General features: G+C 41.2%; 1 protein-coding gene across 1 annotated transcript in view; it reads right to left on the bottom strand.

Moving 5' to 3' along the window:
- Window positions 1–15819: 15819 nt before the first annotated feature.
- DRAM1 (DNA damage regulated autophagy modulator 1) overlaps window positions 15820–19488 on the bottom strand; it is a 35079-nt gene continuing 31410 nt past the window's right edge. Inside the window, exons 6-8 of the mRNA XM_072973167.1 lie at window positions 18707–18799; window positions 17903–18110; window positions 15820–16081 (exon numbers count right to left, since the gene is read on the bottom strand). Coding sequence (XP_072829268.1) covers window positions 18066–18110; window positions 18707–18799 — 138 coding nt within the window. The 3' untranslated portion in view covers window positions 15820–16081; window positions 17903–18065. The remainder of the gene's footprint in view (window positions 16082–17902; window positions 18111–18706; window positions 18800–19488) is intronic.

Consider the following 19488-nt stretch of genomic DNA (forward strand, 5'->3'; position numbering starts at 1 on the left):
TCCATCCTGCTTCTTGGAAAGCAGATGTAACAACTGAAGCTCTAGCATGTATTTTAGATTTGGGGAATGACTATAAATTAGGTGTACTGGAAGAGAGAAGCAGTCCTGAGCACCATATGGAGCCAAGCCTCTGGTTTAGTATTGAACTATCAACCTCTGCACTTTTACATAAAAGAGAAAAAAAGCTTTTATCTAGTTTAAGCCAGTGTTATTTTAAGTTTCTACTTCTCACCTCCAAAATGAGTCTTAAACTGATACAGTGCTCAGAAGAATGGATTCTGGAAACAGACTGCCTAGGCTCAGTCAGTTATTAGCTCATAGACACAGGTAATTTGCTTCACTTCTTTGCCTCAGTTATAAAACGTGAATGCTAAAGACAGCATCTGCCTTCGAGGATTGTTGTTAGGAATGAGCTAATATACGTGAAGCTTAAAACATGTGAGGCCTGGCACATAGTAAATACCCAGAATAAAAGTGTGCCCCAAAGGAGCCAGACTGAAGGTTATTCTCTCAAATCAGAGGTAGGCATTGTAAGTGCTGCAGCGCTAGCAATAGTGCTAATAATTATATCTTTTAAATTTTTATGGAATCTTTTCAACAGTTATACTTGAACTATGTATTATGTATGTATGAGTTATGTATTCTTACTTGCATTCCACAGAGAAGAAAATGCAAGCTTAGGGAGGTTAAGTTAACATGCCCCAAATCACATAGCTAGTAAGGCGCTGTGATAGGAATCACACCCAGGTCTTTTACTTCCAAATTCCCTACATTTTCTGAAAAATTACACATGCTCTTGAATGCAAGTTGTTGTACTGCTATGAACTCTCTTTTTTTAGATGCCCAGTGCACATACATTTTGGGGGAAAGGGATTCCCAGGCTAGATTTTTCTATTTGTAAAGAATCAAAAAGGATGCCCAAATTCCCCATGTAAGGAATTTTGTTTTCTGGTCACTGACAACTTAAATGTGAATAAGCTGTGTATTTGATCCCATAAAATGCTAGCTCTAGAATATACTTTGAAAAAAAGGGACTTGATCAGGGCTCAGCTCAGGAATAGAGGTGGAAGAATAGCCTTGATCCATCCTGATTGCAGTCTGGATAACAGGGGCTGATTCTGAGTGACATTTTGGGCTCATCCTAAAAAGGGCCCAGAGTTAAACATCTACGGTGGGAGCGAGGCTTCATAATAGCGCATGTGTTTTGCATTGGCAATTCTTTGAACAGAAGCAGTTTGGAATCAGGACTGGGAAGCTGCTGCTCACTAGAATGTTGTAGCCATTTTCCATGTTCCTTGAGGGCAGAGCAGGTGGTTCCCACTGCATCTGGGGGGATTTAAGTTAGATGCTGGGAAGAACTTGCTCACTCTAATTAATGATTGTGAAAGGCAGACGCAAATGTGGTTATACGTGCAAAGAAAGTATAGGAAAAAAATTGTTCACACATCCTTTCATCCTTTACTCATTAATCTTTTCCTGTTCTGTGACTCTGGTTCAGACTTCCTAGAATTCTAAGGCACTGAAAACATTCTGAAGAGCTTCAACTGCTTAATTTCTAGCTTCCTAGCTCTTCCCAGCCTTACTCTGTGAGAAAGGTGACTGGTAGAGATGGATCAGAAATCAGGCAAATGATTTCAGCTTTGCCTGCTGGCCCAGCAGCCCCCTCCACCTTCCATTTTCTCCACTGTCCTCATCAGTACAAGAATGGGGTTGTCAAAAACAAGATGCTCCACCCAGTGTACAGAATCAGGGAGGGATGTAGCCATTGCTTGTGCACCTTGCTGCCTGCAGAAATGAGTGCCTGAAACCTAAGGGCTTGGGACTGGAGTCTAGCCCAAGGGAATAGGAAGAAGCTCGGCAGGGGCCAGGGTGACATACCTCCCTGCGTGGCCTGGCCACTCAGGTTCCCTTGTGCACACAAAGAAAGGATGAGATTAGGTGGGGGCTGAAGACTCTCCAAATTCAAAGTTCCTTGGAGACAGAATATAGAGGATTTCTATCAGTGGAAAGTGATTTCTCTGTCCTCTATCACTTTTTGTGCGCTATACTCCTGAATCTTGTTTGCACTTTCTCTTAAAGACAAAATTGTTTAAGTCTAGGTAAATCTCCTCTCCTAAATGGGAGGCTCTGTGTAGGGACAGCATGGGAGGGAGGGGGTAGTTAACAGTGAGGGAGGATGTTGTGAAAAATGACAACATCAACTTAGAACCAGTCACTCTAATCTCATGCGTTTGACTTAGATAGGGAGGCCTGCCTGTTTTATTCTATTTCACAAGAAAATGACAAAGAGGGGATAAGTCAGAAAAAGTTAAAAGTTGTGTATATCCCTTTGCCTCCAAGCATCTTGTAGCCTGCCACATCATTAAAAAGTCCCACTGTGTAAGTCTTACAAAGTTTAGAGGAAGAAAATTAATTTAAAAGAATTTTTTATATCCTAATGAAGTTTGTTTTTTTCTTGACCTGTACAAAATTTTTTTTTCCACTTTAAAATGAGAACATTGATGAAGGGAAGAATTTCTTTTTCAACTCACAGTCTCTACATTTAGTCCAATAAGAACTTCCACTGTAAAATGTAGTTGCCTGAAGTGAATAGAGTTAACAACAAGCAGTTGAAGAGTTGCTTCCTATGATTTTCTGTCCATAAAGGTAAAGAACAAACGTACAGTGCTATCTATCCTGATTCAATCTCAATTTTTTCCTCCAAAGGAGAGAGAGAAACCTAAAAGAGAGAGGAGTCGGCTCTCAGTAGCTTTCCATTCAGCTGGGAAAGGAACAGCTCTGGTTGCTACAACTTCCGTTGCTCTATCTTGCTGTATGCAGAGGGGTGGCAGTTCCTGCAGTCCACTATTGCCCCCTGTTGTCCGTTTCAGGAAACTCACAGGGCAGCGTGAACGGCTAAACCTGGGTAAGTCATCTTGACACCCTCTAAACTTTTCTGACCAATTTCAGAAATTTGAAACTGTGATTCCACCTTATAATTCACTGAGGGGCAGTTTATAGTCAAGTTACATCGTTATTTCTGAAACTTAGAGAATGTTAGGATCTTTGGAAAATATTTAGCCAATTGGTTTTTCTACCTAAGTGTGCATATTCTGAGAGATCTTAGCAATTATTATGTGAAACCAAAGAGGGTTAGGAAATGGTGGGTTAAATAAATAATAACTGAAAATTAGATAACCCGATTCTTTCCTGCTGTCCTTCTCAGATCCTTTAATATGGATTGTGTGTCTCCCAAGGAGAAATGCAATTCCCCCATAGCACTTGACAACAGAACCACTTTTTTACATAAATTTCTTATAGGGCCAGTGTTCCAGGGAATAAACTTGGAAAAGTGCTAATTGAGTTCAAATGAATCATACTACAAATTTGGAAAGTGATTCCCAGGGAGGTGTCAGTGACTGGGTGGTGGTAGAGCCACTGTGAAGATCTGTTAGGAGGCTCCCATGCTCCCAGAGCTGCTGCTTCACTAGAGTGCCCACCCCATACTTGATCCTTAGCATTTCTGTCTCTGTAACATGTGTTTATTTGTGGAATGGGAAATGACATTGCTTTCAGTCAAGGACATTGGGAAAGTGAAGTCAACCCCTTTCAAGTACGCGCCAGCTCTTTGGGGAATAAAATTTGCTTCTGGTATTTTCACTGTCTCTTGTGAGGAACTTCATTGTTTTATTAAAAACCTGTATTCAACAAATACTTACTATGCACATGGCTTCATGCTAGTTGGATGATACAAGATGATATACCATATTGGTTACAAGCAAAGGTTTAGAGGTCAAGTTCTGGTTCTGCCACATTCTGGCTGTGTATATTTGGACAAGTTACTTTGCATCTTTAAGACTCAAGATATAGAAGCAATTTAAGTGTTCATCAATAGATGAACAGATTAAGAAATAATGGTGTATATATACAATGAAATATTCAGCTTAAAAAAAAGATCTTGCATTTACAAAAACATGAATAAACCTAGAAGACATTATGCTAACTGAAATAAGCCACACTTATATGTGGAATCTAAAAAAGCTAAATACATAGAAGTAAAGAATAGAATAGTGGTTACCAAGGGTGGGAAGGTGGGGGAAATGGGGAGATGTTAGTCAAAGGATACAAAGTGGCAGTTATGTAAAATGAGTAAGTCTAGTGGTCTGATATATAGCATGGTGTAGTTAAGAATATCATAATGATTACTGGGAATTTGCTAAGAGAGTAGATTTTAGGTGCCCTCACCACAACAACAAAAAATGGTAACTATGAGAGAAGGAGATATATTAATTAGCTTAAATGTAGAAATTTTTTCACTACATATATGTATATCAAATCACCATGCTGTATACCTTAAATATATATAATTTTTATTTTAAAAAATCAATTTAAAAATAAATAAAAGACTCAGAATTCTTACCTATAAAATGGGTATAATACTAATCCTTTCTCAACATGATTGTGTTGAGAATTAAATTAGAAAATAGTCTTGGTATTCACATGGTAGTTCCACCGCCCCTACCCCATCCCCAACAGATAACAAAAGCTGAGGATGCTCAAGTCCTTTATATAAATAGCTAGTGCAGTCAACACTCCATACCCAGGGTTCCACATCCATGCAGATTCAACCAAGCAGATTTAAATCTGTGGCTGGTTGGATCTGCAGATGCAGAGCCCAGATATGGAGGACCAACTATACATGTAAAATGTAGGTATTTGATAAATATTTGCTGCTATTATTATAGTTCTCATAATTATTATTGTTATTAATATTATTACCCCTGCCCTCAAGAATTTAACAGCCCAGTCAGAGATAGAAGACATGCACCCTCAGAAACTTCAAATAATATAAGGTAATGGAACAGGGATAGCAACCAGGCTTAACATCATTTGCTGACTCCAGTAAGTCTTTAGTGGCTGCCTCAAGTGCTATGTTGAGAAGAATTCTGAAGTTCTTGCCAACCTTGGAGGGAAAATGTACCAGTATTAATCAGTGATTTTTTTCATGGGACTGGGGAGTATGGATATGAGATTAGATGACACATATTTACCATTCTTAGAATGAATGATGAAATGTCAGATGTGACAGATTAGATAGAACAGTCATATCTAGAGGAGATAAGATAGCTGGACCTGGAGGATGGGTCTGATATGAATAGAAGGAGTTGGAGTAAGAAAAGGAGAGGCATATCTGGCACCAAGAATTTTGTAAGCAAATGTGTCATTGATAAAATCCATATGGCCTATTTGGGTGGCAATAAGTAGACCAGCCTGTCTAGAGAAGAGTTTGATGCTAAAGATTAGCTCTACAAGTATGGCAACCAGAGATGCTGAGTTGGTGACCCAACATCAAATATGCTGTCCAATTATTCCCACAAATTCCTTCTTATGTACTGGGCCATGGGCCTGGATTTGAAGTTCAGAAAATGTGGTAAGTCTCTAGCATATTGTCTACCATGGACCTTTGCAAAGCTCTTTTCCATCACCCTTGTTCATGAAGACCATCCTTTCATGTTGAGTCCATGGCTGCTGTTCAGTGCCCCTCACTCTATATGTACTTAAAAGTCCTTACAAATATCTTCCATCATGTACATATGGTATTGCAGCCCAATGCATCTGATTCTCAACCAAGGCACACATGGATAAAAAGTCACTGAAAATGAAAAGTGAAGAATCAACCTACCAGAAACTGTAGCTTCCATCTAAACCATGTGCCTCCTCTCTATTCAGAACTGTGCTTGCTCTGGGAGGGATATCAAAGAGGTATTTATTAAAACCACAAATAAGAATAGGAAGTTTTGAAAAATTCCTGTTTGCAAAACTTCATAATGAGGTGTAATGAGATTTTATTCATCCATTCTTTTTTTTGGAGTGTCTACCACAAAGCAAGCAATTCTTTATTAGTTGGGACTTGTGTGGTTACAAGTGACAGAGACCTAACTCAAACTCATTTAAGCAAAAGAGGGGGTTATTATAAGGGATAATATGATGTCTGTGAAACCCAAAGACAGGAATGTGCCTGGGGCATAGCAGCAACAGAAACACAGAACATGAAGACCAGCAGGATTCTCTTTTATTATTCTTGTCTCTGTGCCTTTGCTCTGTGAGTTTCATTCTTGATTCTAGCTAGCCATCAGCTTTCTCTATAGGGTGAAAATGGGGGCCATTAGCTCTCAAATGTACCAGTATATCTACATACCTCTGGGTACTAGAAAGAAATTATCTTAACATTCTCTCTGGTTCCAAGTTTAAAAATCCCTGGGAAGGACTCACTGAAGCAGTTCAAGTCAGGTAAATTCTAGAGAGTCATGAAACAACATGGCAGCTCCTGTGGGAACCACAAAGATGAAGAGAAGAAAAGAGGAAACTTCTGGAAGAAGGGAAGTGAGGTGCTGGGCAAACAAAACAAGAGGTGCTGATTATACCTTCCCTTTTTTTTTTTTTATGTCAACTCAACTTAGGTCAACCAACAATTTCATTTGTTTACTAAGTACCTATTTGCTTACTGAATATCATCTATGTGCCAGGTACTATGCTAGATTCTAGGAATGAAATGATAACCATGATGCCTCTTAAGAGTGCTTGGCACTTAAAATAAAAAAAAAAAAGAGTGCTAGGCATCCAGATACAAAGAAATATAAAGTATCCTTGTGTATGACCTCTAGGAACTTACCATATAACTGGAGAAATTAGACTATATATTTGGAAAATAATCAAGTGGTGAGCTCTGTGCTATGGATGATGAGGGTAAGAGAAAGTAAATGGGGTCAGTGAGGCCTGGAACATTCAGGGGAAGCATCTTGGAAATGGTGATAGATACTTCTGCAAGGTCTTTAAAGGGTGAGGAAGTTTTTGTTTATGACTACGTGTGTTTAAAGTGCAGGCTTTTCACAATATCACACTAAGTGAGGCCCTCTGCTCCTGGCTCTCTGCATCTGGAGTTCTGGAATGCAGCCGTCGGCCAGTGGCCCTGTTCCTTTCTCAGAGACAGGACTACCACCCACAGCTCTTCAGATAGCCTTGTGTTTTATTGCCATGATCTGTTGGATCAAAGCCTCTGAGTTTGATGCAAGTTCAGAATAATTTCCTTCAAGGATTAACTCATCTTTCTGGGCTTGGGGAGCTACACAAGCAACATCTGGTACAGCCTGCAGAGGGATTCTTCACCCAAGGAGTTTCAGATTTCAACATGTGAGCCGTCCTGCTGAATAACATCATAGACGGGAAACTCAGAGACCTCCTCTTGTAACAAGAGCTCTGTGTAACGCCCCGCGGTCATGTTTTGCACATGACTATAATAAATGGTGCAAACTGTAACAGGTTTTTTATCACTTTGTTTCTTGCCAAAGGGACGGAATTCCACACTGATGGGGTTGAAATCCCCTTGTGAGTGTCCTCTGGGGCCATTCCATAGCCCATCCTAGCATGATTAACAACACCCTCCCTGTGCGTGGACCAGACCATAGCCTCATATTTTAATATAGTCACAGGGAATCTCTTGGTCAGTTCCTTTTGTCAGATCCCATCTATCACCCATCTCTCACCTCCCTATCTGCCCAGGCCTCCTGGAAAATCCTTGGTTGGGCCCATCTCCTTGCCCCTTGGTAAATCCTATCTTTATTCCTCCACACTGCATTTTTTATATCTCTGGCTCTGCCCTCTGCTTCCCATGGGTTAGTCCCACCACTACTGGAGTTCTCTGCAAGGTCAAAATTTTACCATTTTCTTATAGGTGAAATACTATAATAGCTAATGGTTGGTTTTTACATGTCAGGGATATATTATCTATAGGGCACTGTTATCATCACCCATGACTCACCAGTGAGGAGAAAGAGGCTCAGAGTTTGAATGAATTGCCCAAGTACAAGATATGAACCCATGTCTGTCTCACTTCTAAGACTGTGCTCTTTTTAAGGGATAAGTATAGGAACCCCAGAATATGGTCATGGGAGTCCCACATGGGAATTTCTGCTTCTAAGGGAGAAGGAAAGAGAAAGAAGGAAAACACTCCTGAGAGTAGTGGCTCTGAATTCAAAGGAGGAGAATATTGAGACATGGTAAATTGTGTCTAAAGCCAGGATGGAGAATATTGAGACCACTGGCATGAAGAAGGCTACTGGCAAGTGTTTTCAAGAAAAACTTCAGTTGAGTAATGGGTCTGGAAGACATTAGGTAGTAGGTAGAATAACACAGACTGCAAACAAAAAGGAAAGGGCCACCAGATAGACAATGGAATGAAGTGAAGGGCTATTCTGTATCTACTAAACTTGAAACTCAAGGGGTTGGGGTAGCCCAGGAATGGGTTTACTGAGCCCTCCAGGTGATTCCAATAACACTAAAGTTTGTGAACCACTGCTATAGCACAGTTTCTCAGCCTTGCCTACACATTGGAATCACCTTGAATAATGATTCTTCTGCTCCATTTCCTGAAATAATTGTTCTGGGCAATAGAGTTTTACAAAGCTCTCTGAGTGATTCTAATGTGCAGCTAGAGATGAAAATACTGCTACCTCAAGGAGGAGGTGGAAGGGGAAGAATAGCTGCAATGCAGGAGCCAGCTGTGCTAGGCACTGTGCTAAGAGCATGCTTTTCAAGCTTTCATGGGCATAAGGATGACTCAGCAAGCTCCCGGGTGCTTTACAGACATTGCTCCAGTGAGTCCTCCTGACAAGTCTATGATGCAGTTACCATAGCTATTCCCATGTTACAGATGAAGACACTAAATTTCCAAGAAGTTATCTGACTTGCTGGGCTGTCAAAGCCAGAATTTGAAAATCAAGTCTTCCTTGAATCCAGAGTACTCATTCTGTTTTTTTAAGATTGTGATAAAATATACATAACATAAAAATTTCCACTTTCACCATTTTTAAGTGCACAATTCAGTGGCATTAAGCATATTTGCAGTGTTGCACAACCGTCACCACTATTCATATCCTGAACTTTTTCATCATTCCAAGTAGAAACTCTGTACTTACTAAACTTTAACTCCCCATTCTCCTCTCCTTCCAGCTCTTGGTCACCCTTACTCTGCTGTCTCTATGAATTAAAGTATTCATTCTAAATCATCATTTCCAGATGGGCTCAAAGAAGAAATTGATCACATTTTTTCCTTGAATAAGGGTACCTCTGAGTTAGGTGAGGCTCCCATCTGAAACCTGTGCCCCAAAATACTGAACAATTTGTAATTGCCACCAAACAGCATATTCTGTCTTGCTTCTGAGTCATAGCACACGTGAATCCCTCTACTATGTGTGCCTTTTCCCACATTTTCTTTATTTAGCAAACTGTATCTCTTCCTCCAAGTCTCCCTCCAGGCATAACCATCCCTGGGGATCTGAACCAAGTGCTTCAACTATCATGGCCCCACAAACCAGGCTTTGTAAACTAATATTAACTCCAGTCCCCTAGCATCTTGTTAAAATGAGAATTTGGATTTAGTGAATCTGCAGTGGGGCCCTAAGATTCTGTGTTTCTGTCAAGCTTCCTGGTCCCTGGGCTGCACATTGATTAGTGAGATCAGAGTGCAGTGCTTCACCATAGCATATTTTACTATAGTGTTTCCTTGGCTGTTTCTCCACTCCACTATAAATACCTTGAAGGCAGAAACCCTCTTATTGTTGCATTCTAGAGCCTAGCATTGTGCCAACCGAGAGTAACTATCAATAAATGTTGAATGAATGAATAAATAAATGAGCTCACAAGCTGTAAAGATAAAAAAAAGATCCAGATATGTGAAGAGCCAGCTAAGCCATACTAAGGAATTTGAAATTTATCCTGAAGTTATGGGGAACCATGGAAAGAGTTTAAGAGGGTGATACATCAAATGTGTGTGTGCAGGGTGTAAGATGTATTGGAATGGACCAAGACTGAAACCAAGGAAACAATAGTGAGCTACGGCACTAGTCCAGGCAATTAAATTTAAAAAATAAGGCCTGCACTAAGGTAGTGATGGTGGAAGGGGGAGGAGGAAGAGGACTCAAGACCATATTGATGGTTTAACCACATGTCCCCATTTGATTCAGACAGACCCAGTTTACTCCTGGTACAATTATTAATAGTGTTCTTTTCAATCCCCAAAATGCCCTGGTTTGGATGATAATTATCTTTCAACCCTGAACATAGGAGATAAAGTTAGTAGAACAAGAAGTAGGGGTAGGGAGCAGAGTGAGCAGTTTAGGACTATCACTCAAGTTTCTGCCCTGGGTGACCCAGTGAATGGTAACACCATTCACCAAACTAGGCGGTCCAGGAGGAGAAGCAGGGGGAGAAGATGTTTCTCTTTAAAATAAAAAGATAAGTTAAAAAGTAGGGATTGAAAATGATTCAGTAAATTGCAGTAAGAGCATGACTGAAACTGTAAAGGAGACCCGCAAATGGCTAAAGTTTTGAGGACTACTGTTGGAAGGTATCACCAAGGAGAGCACATTCTCCCTCCCTTGCCTCCGAATTGAGTCAGCCTCAGGGCAGTTTTTAGGGAAACCTGCCCTAATCTTCCATTCACACCACCTGCAGATGGGAAATCAAAATGGCCAAACAATTCTGGAATTTGTTTCTCACTTCCCATTTTCTCCCAAGTCACTGCTGCATCTGCTCCCAACAGCCAACTATTTTTGAGTATCTTCAGCATTAATTGGATCACAGCTGACCGTGGTTATTCAGACAATCAAAATAATGACGGACCACGCCAAGACCTAGTTAACTGAGTCTAGTCAGAAGAACACAACCCCTGGTTGGAGCCAAAGGTCAGGGAACACCAAAATGTTCTACCTCATTTATAAGCCACATGACTGACCCAAGATCCTTACTAATCTCTATTCATACTTGCCAACACTCGGCTTTTTTCCTCCCCCCACAACGTGTCAACAACTGGGTAATTATTTAATAAACCTCAGAACATACCTTTTCTTCTTTTGGTCAGAGACCCAGGATTTTCCCAGTTTCGGTTTCAAGGTGGCTCTGACTTCAGGGTTCCAAGTGCAGTCAAGCCGAAGAATGAATTCACCCACTAGAGCTTTTTGAGGGAACTTCCAAACAAAACTGTGGCTTTTCAAGTATTAAGAGGAAATGACAGACTGAACTATGCTCAGTATTCATTTTAATACATGTGTTAAAGGTTATGTTAGCAGCTGTCAGATCGCTGGCCAACTCTAGCTACATCACTCTTCACCCTGAATCAGATGTCTTGGGTGGTACCTGGAACTTGCTTTTCTGGGCTGACCCTGAGCAATAGGACTGTTCAAGAAGGTGAAATTTGTCTTACAAGCATTCCTATCACTTGTGCTAATATTAGCCTGATGAGTAAGAGAGCTAGAACCCATGACTCCGAGCCCTGAGACTTTTTCTGCTTCCTGCTGCTGTAGGAGGTTCAGAGAACTCTACATCTACATCACCTGCTGGAAGTCAGACACCAAACCCATTTGTCTGATGAGTGTGAATGCTGAGGACTTCTGTTACCCAGCCTGGGACAGCATAAGTGGTCTCTCCTCTGTTTCCCACCATGACTTTCCCATTGACAAGTAGAAAGCAGATGTTTCTAACCCCAGGTCCACTTTAATGCACCAACCAGAAGCAAAAGATACTAAGAGTTGAGTCCTAACAGCCACCAGACCCTTAATCATACTGAAAGTACCCCAGCCCAAAACCCCCAGCCTCAGTGCCTAGTGGAATCCTTGGCCATCAGTGTTCCTCCTCATGGGCCATGCATGGCCATGGGAGAGCTGATCTCAAACTCCTGCCAAAGACTGGTGTGGCACACAAGCCCTCTCTATTCTGTTTCTACTTCTGATTCCCAGTACCTACTTCCTGCCCCCCAAGTCTTGGCATGCACAGAGCTCAACCAGGACTCACTCTTTGAAGCAACAAAAGAGATATTTCACCCATTTTTCTAAACTTGCCAGTTTAGGGATTTCACTCCTCAGAACCTTTTATTATATGATCCTATAAAAGCTAACAAGTTAATTCATACTCAAATGGTAATTGTTGATAATCACATGGCCCTGTTGGAAAAGATTGACTGTGGGAGTCACAGCCCTGGGTTTGGTCCCAGCCCCATCACTTGGTACCTACCTGGTGACAGCCTCACAGTATGCACCTTAATTTCCTCAGTAGTAAAATGGGGATAATTATGAGGAACTTCCCATTCTCACAACATCTTTGATATGTTTGGATGTTCATCAGTGTTAACAGACCCTGAGTGATAATGCAAGCAGGTAAAAAAATTAAGCAGATAAATGTTAAGCGAAGTTCCTGAATACCTTGTACTGAAAAAACTGCATGCTGCCTGTCCATAGGTAATCTCAATTGTCTTTTTCAAAATGACAAAAGAAATTTTTAGACAATGAAACTATTCTGTATGATACTACAATAGTGGGCACATGCCATTATACATCTGTCAAAACTAATAGAATGTGCACTACACCAAGAATGAACCCTAAGGTATACAGTGGACTGGGGGTGATACTGATGTACCAGTGTGGGTTCATCAGTCATAACTCACATAGCGCTCAGGTGTGGGTAGGAGAGACTGTGCATGTCCGGGAGCTGGGGGTATACAGGAACTCTACTTTCTGCTTCATTCAGCTGTGAACCTAAATTGCTGTAAAAAGTTTAATTTTTAAAATGACATAAACAGTCATTCAGGCAAAATTAAAGCCTATTATATCTAAGTAAGCTTTTCTTAAATGTTTCAAAGCTGGAGAAACTCTCTCTGTGTTGGCCGCTACACTGCTGCCGTCCCCAACTCATTGGGTCGTTCCACACTGATCACCGAGTTACAGGGCCAGGAAGGGCCAAAAGTTCTGTGGATTTCCCCTGGTTCTGTAGTGGGTCCGTTTACCAGAAAGGAGAAAGGGAATATTGTGGTTGATGACTGATGTCTATAAAAGCAAAATGTTCTCAGAAGATAAGGAAGTGTGAGTGAAGTAGCCACCCTTCAAAGAGATACCAAAATAGAAAGTGGGTGTAGAAAAGGGATAAGGTTAGAAGAGGCAGAGACAAAAGTGCAAGATCACAATGAAAAACCCAAGTGAGACAGAGATGCTCTTGACCATGGAAAGGAGAGTGAGCGTCGGAGGGGAGGAGGCAGAAGACAGTGGAGTTCTGCTATCTGCAGAGAGGGGAGCAAACAGCCTCACCCTCCCTGCCCAGGAGGTTAGATAAAAGGGAGAGCAAGGAGGGTGTCTGTAGAACAGTGACACAGTCAGCTGGCCTCTGTCCCACACTATGCACTGCAGAATCCACGTGATGAATGAGCTGCCAAGAAAAGGTGAACTTACAATCAGCATCCTCAGTTTAGATGGAAGGGTAAAATAGTTGGATTTTCCAACAACAACAGAATGCTCAAGTAAAAAGTTTCCAAAGGCAAAACAACAGTATTTGTCAAATTACAAATGCAGTTCCCTCTCGCCCCAGCATTCTTACTATGGGGATTTCTCCCATAGGTTTCCTTGCGTGTGTGTGAAGTGCTGTATGTACAAGGTCCTTCACTTGTAATCGCTAAGTTTGGAAACCACAGGATTGCTCATCAAATAGGGGATTTGTCAAATAACTGGTGGCACACCCAATACAATGGAATACTGTACAGGTGTAAAACAGAACAAACTGAAAAATGGAAGACGCTCTCCATGTATTGATAAGGATACATTGCTTAGTCAAAAAAGGAGGGCTCACACCTGTCTGTAAGGTATGCTTCATTTGGTGTAGAAATTTAAAAAGGGAACATTTTTAAATGTGTGTTTCTGCTTGTATTTTCATAAAAAGAGGATACCGCCAAGAAGAGGGGTGAATGAAGTAAGTGTGGGTAGAAGAAAATACAAAGGCCTTTCACAGAGTACCTTTTTATATTGTTTTGATTTTTGAATCACATCAATATATATGATTCAAATTTTTAAAAAGAATACATGGCTCAGAGTCAGGGCTGTGAATGGAAGCAGCTGAATTCCCACTTATCTAGAAATTATCTTTTCACCCCTGCACTGTGAGTCCAGATAACAATGGTTTACTGTATTTGCATGTTAGGAGAACTCCTGGGCGTTTGTATCAGCCAGGCTCTTACAGGAACAAGCATCAGAAATCCAGCTCAAGTTTACCGAAGTTAGAAAGAGACTCATGTAACTGAAGAGTCCAGAGGTGGAGCCGGCTCTGGGGATGGAGGGCTTTGCTCACCACTGAGGGACTGCCTAGGCCGCAGGCTGACTAGGCATCTCATAGCACCCTGACCCAAACCACAGCGCAGACTGCTGGTATTCCCTTCTGCATTTTCCAAGCATCGATTTTGGAGGTCACCGCCACTCCCAAAATGAGTTTGGCATCTTGCTGCCCTTCATTTTAGAAAATGAATCTGCTGGGGGCGACCCAGGAGCGTCAGAAGCTTCTCCTCCAGGGCTTGAGGCTGTGGTTGCTCTCTTGTGCAACAGACAGGACGCAGATGCATGACATTCTGGCCTTGAGAATGTGGGACATTCAGAGCCAGACCAAGAGTATGTGTGTGGGGAGACGGCTGGGCTTACAGACTTGCCAGAATCAGGGAGTGGGAGAGAATGGAGACCACTTATCTCCCTCCCACACCCCCTTCCTCATTCCAGGCCCAAACACCAGACCAGTGTGTCTCCAACTGAGTAAAAAATGGGAACATGGGACCACGCCACATGTAAGGGATGTTAGGAAACCCAAACACAGCACAACACTGATGTACTTAATTTGGTTTATGAAATGCAATTTCTGTGGAATCCTCTGTTAGTGTTTGAAAAAGAAAGAAAGAAGGAAAGGGAAAAGAAAAGAAAAGAAAAGAAAAAGAGGCACTTGATTATAAATCAAGAAAACAAGAGTCCCAGACTGGACTCTATTGCCGTCCAGAAGTAAAACTGCTTACAGGTCACTGAACCTCTCTCTTCCTTTACCTTAGTTTCCTCATCTGAAACACGTGACAACTAACTGCCTGACCAGCTTCACAGAGGCTAAATAAGAACACAAGAAGCTGGAAAAAGTATAAACATAACTTTGAAATTAACTGAAGGCACATTTATTACCTACACAGCTTACATGTACTATTTTTTTTAACTGAAAAGGTTGGCAGCAGGTATCATTTAGTTTACTCTGAATCAAATTGGGTTGGTTTTTCTGACTTGCTGCGTCAGAGGAAACAGATTCCATAGTGGAATCTGCGGCTTTGTGTCTATCCAAAATCCATTTCCCACCCCTTTCTTCTGAGAAACAACTTCACACTCCATCAGTCCAGTAGACTGGATGGTATTGCCCCTCTCTGCTCCAGAGGTGGACATGAGACACTGGTCTGACCAATCACAGCATCACACCTCCCTGGGCTACAGGATGGGCATGTGACCCAAGCCAGCCAATTCAGAGACAATGTTTCAACTTGAGGGCTTTTGTGGGAATGATTGAGAAGTCCTCTCCTTCCACTGGACAGTCTGTAGCCTGGGGCTTCTAGAAGCCATCTCACTCCCACTAGGGGAAAGCTTGCCTGAAAATGATGCCAACAGAGAGAAGGGCAGAGCTGAGAGGAGAGAATAGATGGAGTCCTAGTGGTACTTTTGAATCCAGCCATCCCTAAAGGCTGCTCTGCCCCTAGACTTCTCCGTTACTTGAGTCAATAGGTGCCCCTTTTTCCTTCAACAAATTTAAGTTGGATATCTGGTGAAGCTTCTGATACTAATATTCAAGAATCTTATACTAATGCAAAGCTACATGAATTAAGAAAACATAAGGTTTAAACTATACCTTTACAAAGTCCAAGTGGAGCTAGAATCCTTTCCCAGATAACTACACTTTACAGTAGTACCCCGTTGACACGTTGTAATTTAACAGAGACACAAATTACTAAAATAAAGAAATATTTCATTTTATTTTACTCTTTCAGCCATGAGGTCCAAGGAAATGCAAGTTCATGGACATTAGAAATAATACCAAAATATGGAGACCAGCTTTAGAAGTTTCATGGGATCAGCAGAACGTGATCATCTGGAGTGATTTTTGGCCTTCTCAGTTTGCCAAGCCAGGTATACCATTTTGTCTAGCCCATGTAACAATTTCTGTGGTAACTGTCCAGGTTGAAGAGAGTTGTCATAGAATGGAGAAGCCCAAACAACTAAAACATTTACAGCACACAAAAGCAAAACAGTCAACATTACAAGGTGATACAGACTATTTGTTTATCACTTAACCAGTAAACCAGAGTAAATCTCATTATGCAACCCTACCACCATCCCCAGCCATTCCTTCATTTGCTCACTCCTTCACTCATGCATTCAATGAGTATTTATTAAGCACCTACTTTGTTCCAGGAGGTAAATGCCAGAGTTACAAAATTAAAGATTAAGGCACAGACTCTGCCCTCAACGAGCTCCCAGAGAGATGCAGAAATGAAGAATGACAATGCAGCATGAGAAGTGCTGATAACAAAAGTCTGATCCAAAGGAGACCCAACCGTGGATTCATTCTGCTGCAGGTTCCTGGGTAAAGGTATGTGGCATTCCTCCCCCGTTCCAGAATAGCGAATGCTTGGCATCGCTTTCAGTTCCAGTGTTATGGGGAGCCACAGCATTATAACAAGTCACAGCAAACCCAGACATGGGTATCAGGCTCTCATGCTGAACCCTTAGGGGAGACACATTTTGTCCTTGCAGAGGTGGCTGACCGCTATTGAGCCTCACCCCTTCACCCCTCCCTCCACGGCTGTCCAGGTGGGCTGCTCCACCCTTGGCCTGTGCCCTCAAAGTCACAAGACCACTTGGCCGGGTTTATAGTCTGGAAGGTCCTTGAAGGAGAATTCCTTCTCTTCAGCTTTCAAACCTAAGCCTTCACATTTCAAGGCCCTTGTCTTCCTCTGGAATGTCTTGCTTTTCATTTGTCATTTGGGATTTGTCATTTTCATTTGTCATTGAAAAGTGGAGCGTGGAGGTCTTGCTGAGCAAAGGACCTGCTTCACATTTCATATAGTGTGCAAACATCCAGCCACAGGCATTAAGAGAAGGAGCAAATAAACTATATCCTGTACCTTTCTCCTCTCTCAGACCTGCACTCCCATCGACATGTTGACTGGCATAAATGAACTCGAGATGTGAGTTGCAGCCTCTGGGTCAGATGGTATATCAAGGTATGCCAGTAACAATACAGGATGGTTTTCTAAGTGGTATTTGTAATGCTTCGCGCAGGGTGGCTTTTGCAGAGACTTAGTATTAAGCAAAAGTCTCCTTCCCATAATCCTGCCTTCCATGGATGTTCCCTGAGACACACTTCCCCTCCTCACTCCTCTAGAAAAGCAACAATCTGGAATCCAGTGGGGTTTTCCTATTAGTTGCTCACCTCCATTTCACCTTCATTATAAGGCTTTTAATTTCTAACCTGCCTTGCTGAATCCATCCCACCTTGAATCACACAACTACAGACTGCCAATTAGCAGCAAGGGTAAAAGCTTGGTCTCTGTGAGCAGGGAGGCCCATAAGGGACGGAATTTCAAAACTGAGGTCTTCATGGTGACCAAGTTAATATGCACAGTGGTATTAAGGCCTTTCAATAGAAGCATTATGCTTAGTTCATCTAAAAAAATCATAGTATCTTAGTGTTAGTTTATTAACTAAATCTTAATGATCATTATAAATTGAATTTGATACATGCACTTGTGATATAAAAATTATACAGTTCATTCTTTAAAAACGAAATTTTAAAATGAATATCCCCTGATTTTACTTTTTAATGAATTCCTCATTTTTTAGTGTAGTTATATAAATTACTCACACACAAAGGAAAAAACATAACAGAATCTGTACAAAAATAAGAGGTCTCCATTTTCTGGAATACCTTATCTTTTCTGTAATGGATTTGTTAATATAAAAAAGTATCTACTTAGAAAATTATAAAAACATTGCTACAATATCATAAATGCTCCACATTCTCTAGGCAAACATACCTTTGGAAATGGTACAACTATTGGGAATTCTTAAAGAATTTCAAGTCTTAGATATGCAGCAGATGAATTCCACACAGGGCAGCATTAAAACCCTGTCTGTCCTCTGTACCACTTCTAGAAATTGTTTGCCACTTTTGTTGAGTGAGATAGAATTCTTCTTTCTTCAAACATCACCATTGATTTCTGTGGATATCCTTAGGGTGACATTCTAAAAAAAGGGAGGGGGGGGAAGCTGTTAAAGAAGGTAAACAATTCCAGGGCCAGCAATGAAACCCCCGAAGGCTTTGTATCCCCTCAGAGGTGATCTCACTGTGGTTTGTACTGAGCTTAACCTGGGTCCTCAAGAATTTTCTTGGCTTTCTGTAACTTTTGAGCTCATAATTCACTTGTTTCAAAATGTAAGATTTCCCCTGCTGCCAAATCTGACAAGGTCCCACCTTCTCTCTGCCTTGGGAACATTTTTGAACAACACACTTTAATTTTTTTAAAAAAAGACATACTTCCTGTTATTTGGAACTCATGAGACCTCCTCACACACACACACAAAATAACCAGGATCTACGACTTAGAAGCATCAAATGGCAGAGGACAGATGAACATTTCATTGTTTGGGAGAGCTATTCATGATGCTTTCCTTTGGGAATACACTAAATTGCACAATACTTACATACTTTTTAAAACACGTAAGAGTGGAAAAAAAAAAGATAGTACTCTTATTTTTTTTCAAATGCAAGAAGCATTCTATAGACTTCTACTAATTCTCACCATCAGGAACGTATAACACTTGCCTGAATAAATACCTACCTGGAAATCGTGGATGAATGTTAAAAAGTAGAAAATAAAACCAAAGGCCACTATCCATTCACAGATTGCACTCACTATGTGATATACATAATCCTATGAACAACAAAAAAAAGAAGCAGAATTTAGCCTAAATGCATTCACTTTAGTGTACGTACTGAAATAATAAAAGCAGGTAAGACCAGAGGAAAAAGCGGTCCAGTACACATAAATCAAACCCTGGAGGAAACATAGTAAACAAGGCCAGGCTGATGCTTGTCAGGGAAGCTGCAGCTGTGCAGTGAGAATGTGAATACAGTTACCCCAAAAGTTCTTCTAGTTCTCACACACTCTGGCTTTAAGACTTGTCTGTGTAACTTCAAATGGCAGAGTAAGGACCACAAAATGGCTGAGAGTGGGACTCAACAGAAGAAATTTCCACACCAGGTATGACTTGTTTTCCCACTACTGGGAATCCCAAAGTTGAAAGGCTTGAAAAGCACCTACCCACTGTCCATGCGGTTATTCCAAAGACCACATGTATGCGTCTAGAGGAAACTGGCTGGCTGTCACCCCCGGGTTTTGTGTTTCTCTGTTACTATAGAAAGTATCAGTTCATACATCTCAAAAATGTTCTCCTAGAACAGCCTGCCCAAGCAATAGAAATAAAAGCAAGAATAAACAAATGGGACCTAATGAAACTAATGAGCTTCTGCACAGCAAAGGAAACCATAAGCAAAACAAAACAACAACCTATGGAATGGGAGAAAATTTTTGCAGATGAAACTGACAAAGGCTTAATCTCC

The sequence above is a fragment of the Vicugna pacos genome, chromosome 12 (assembly GCF_048564905.1).
Source record: "Vicugna pacos chromosome 12, VicPac4, whole genome shotgun sequence".
Lineage (NCBI taxonomy): Eukaryota > Metazoa > Chordata > Mammalia > Artiodactyla > Camelidae > Vicugna > Vicugna pacos.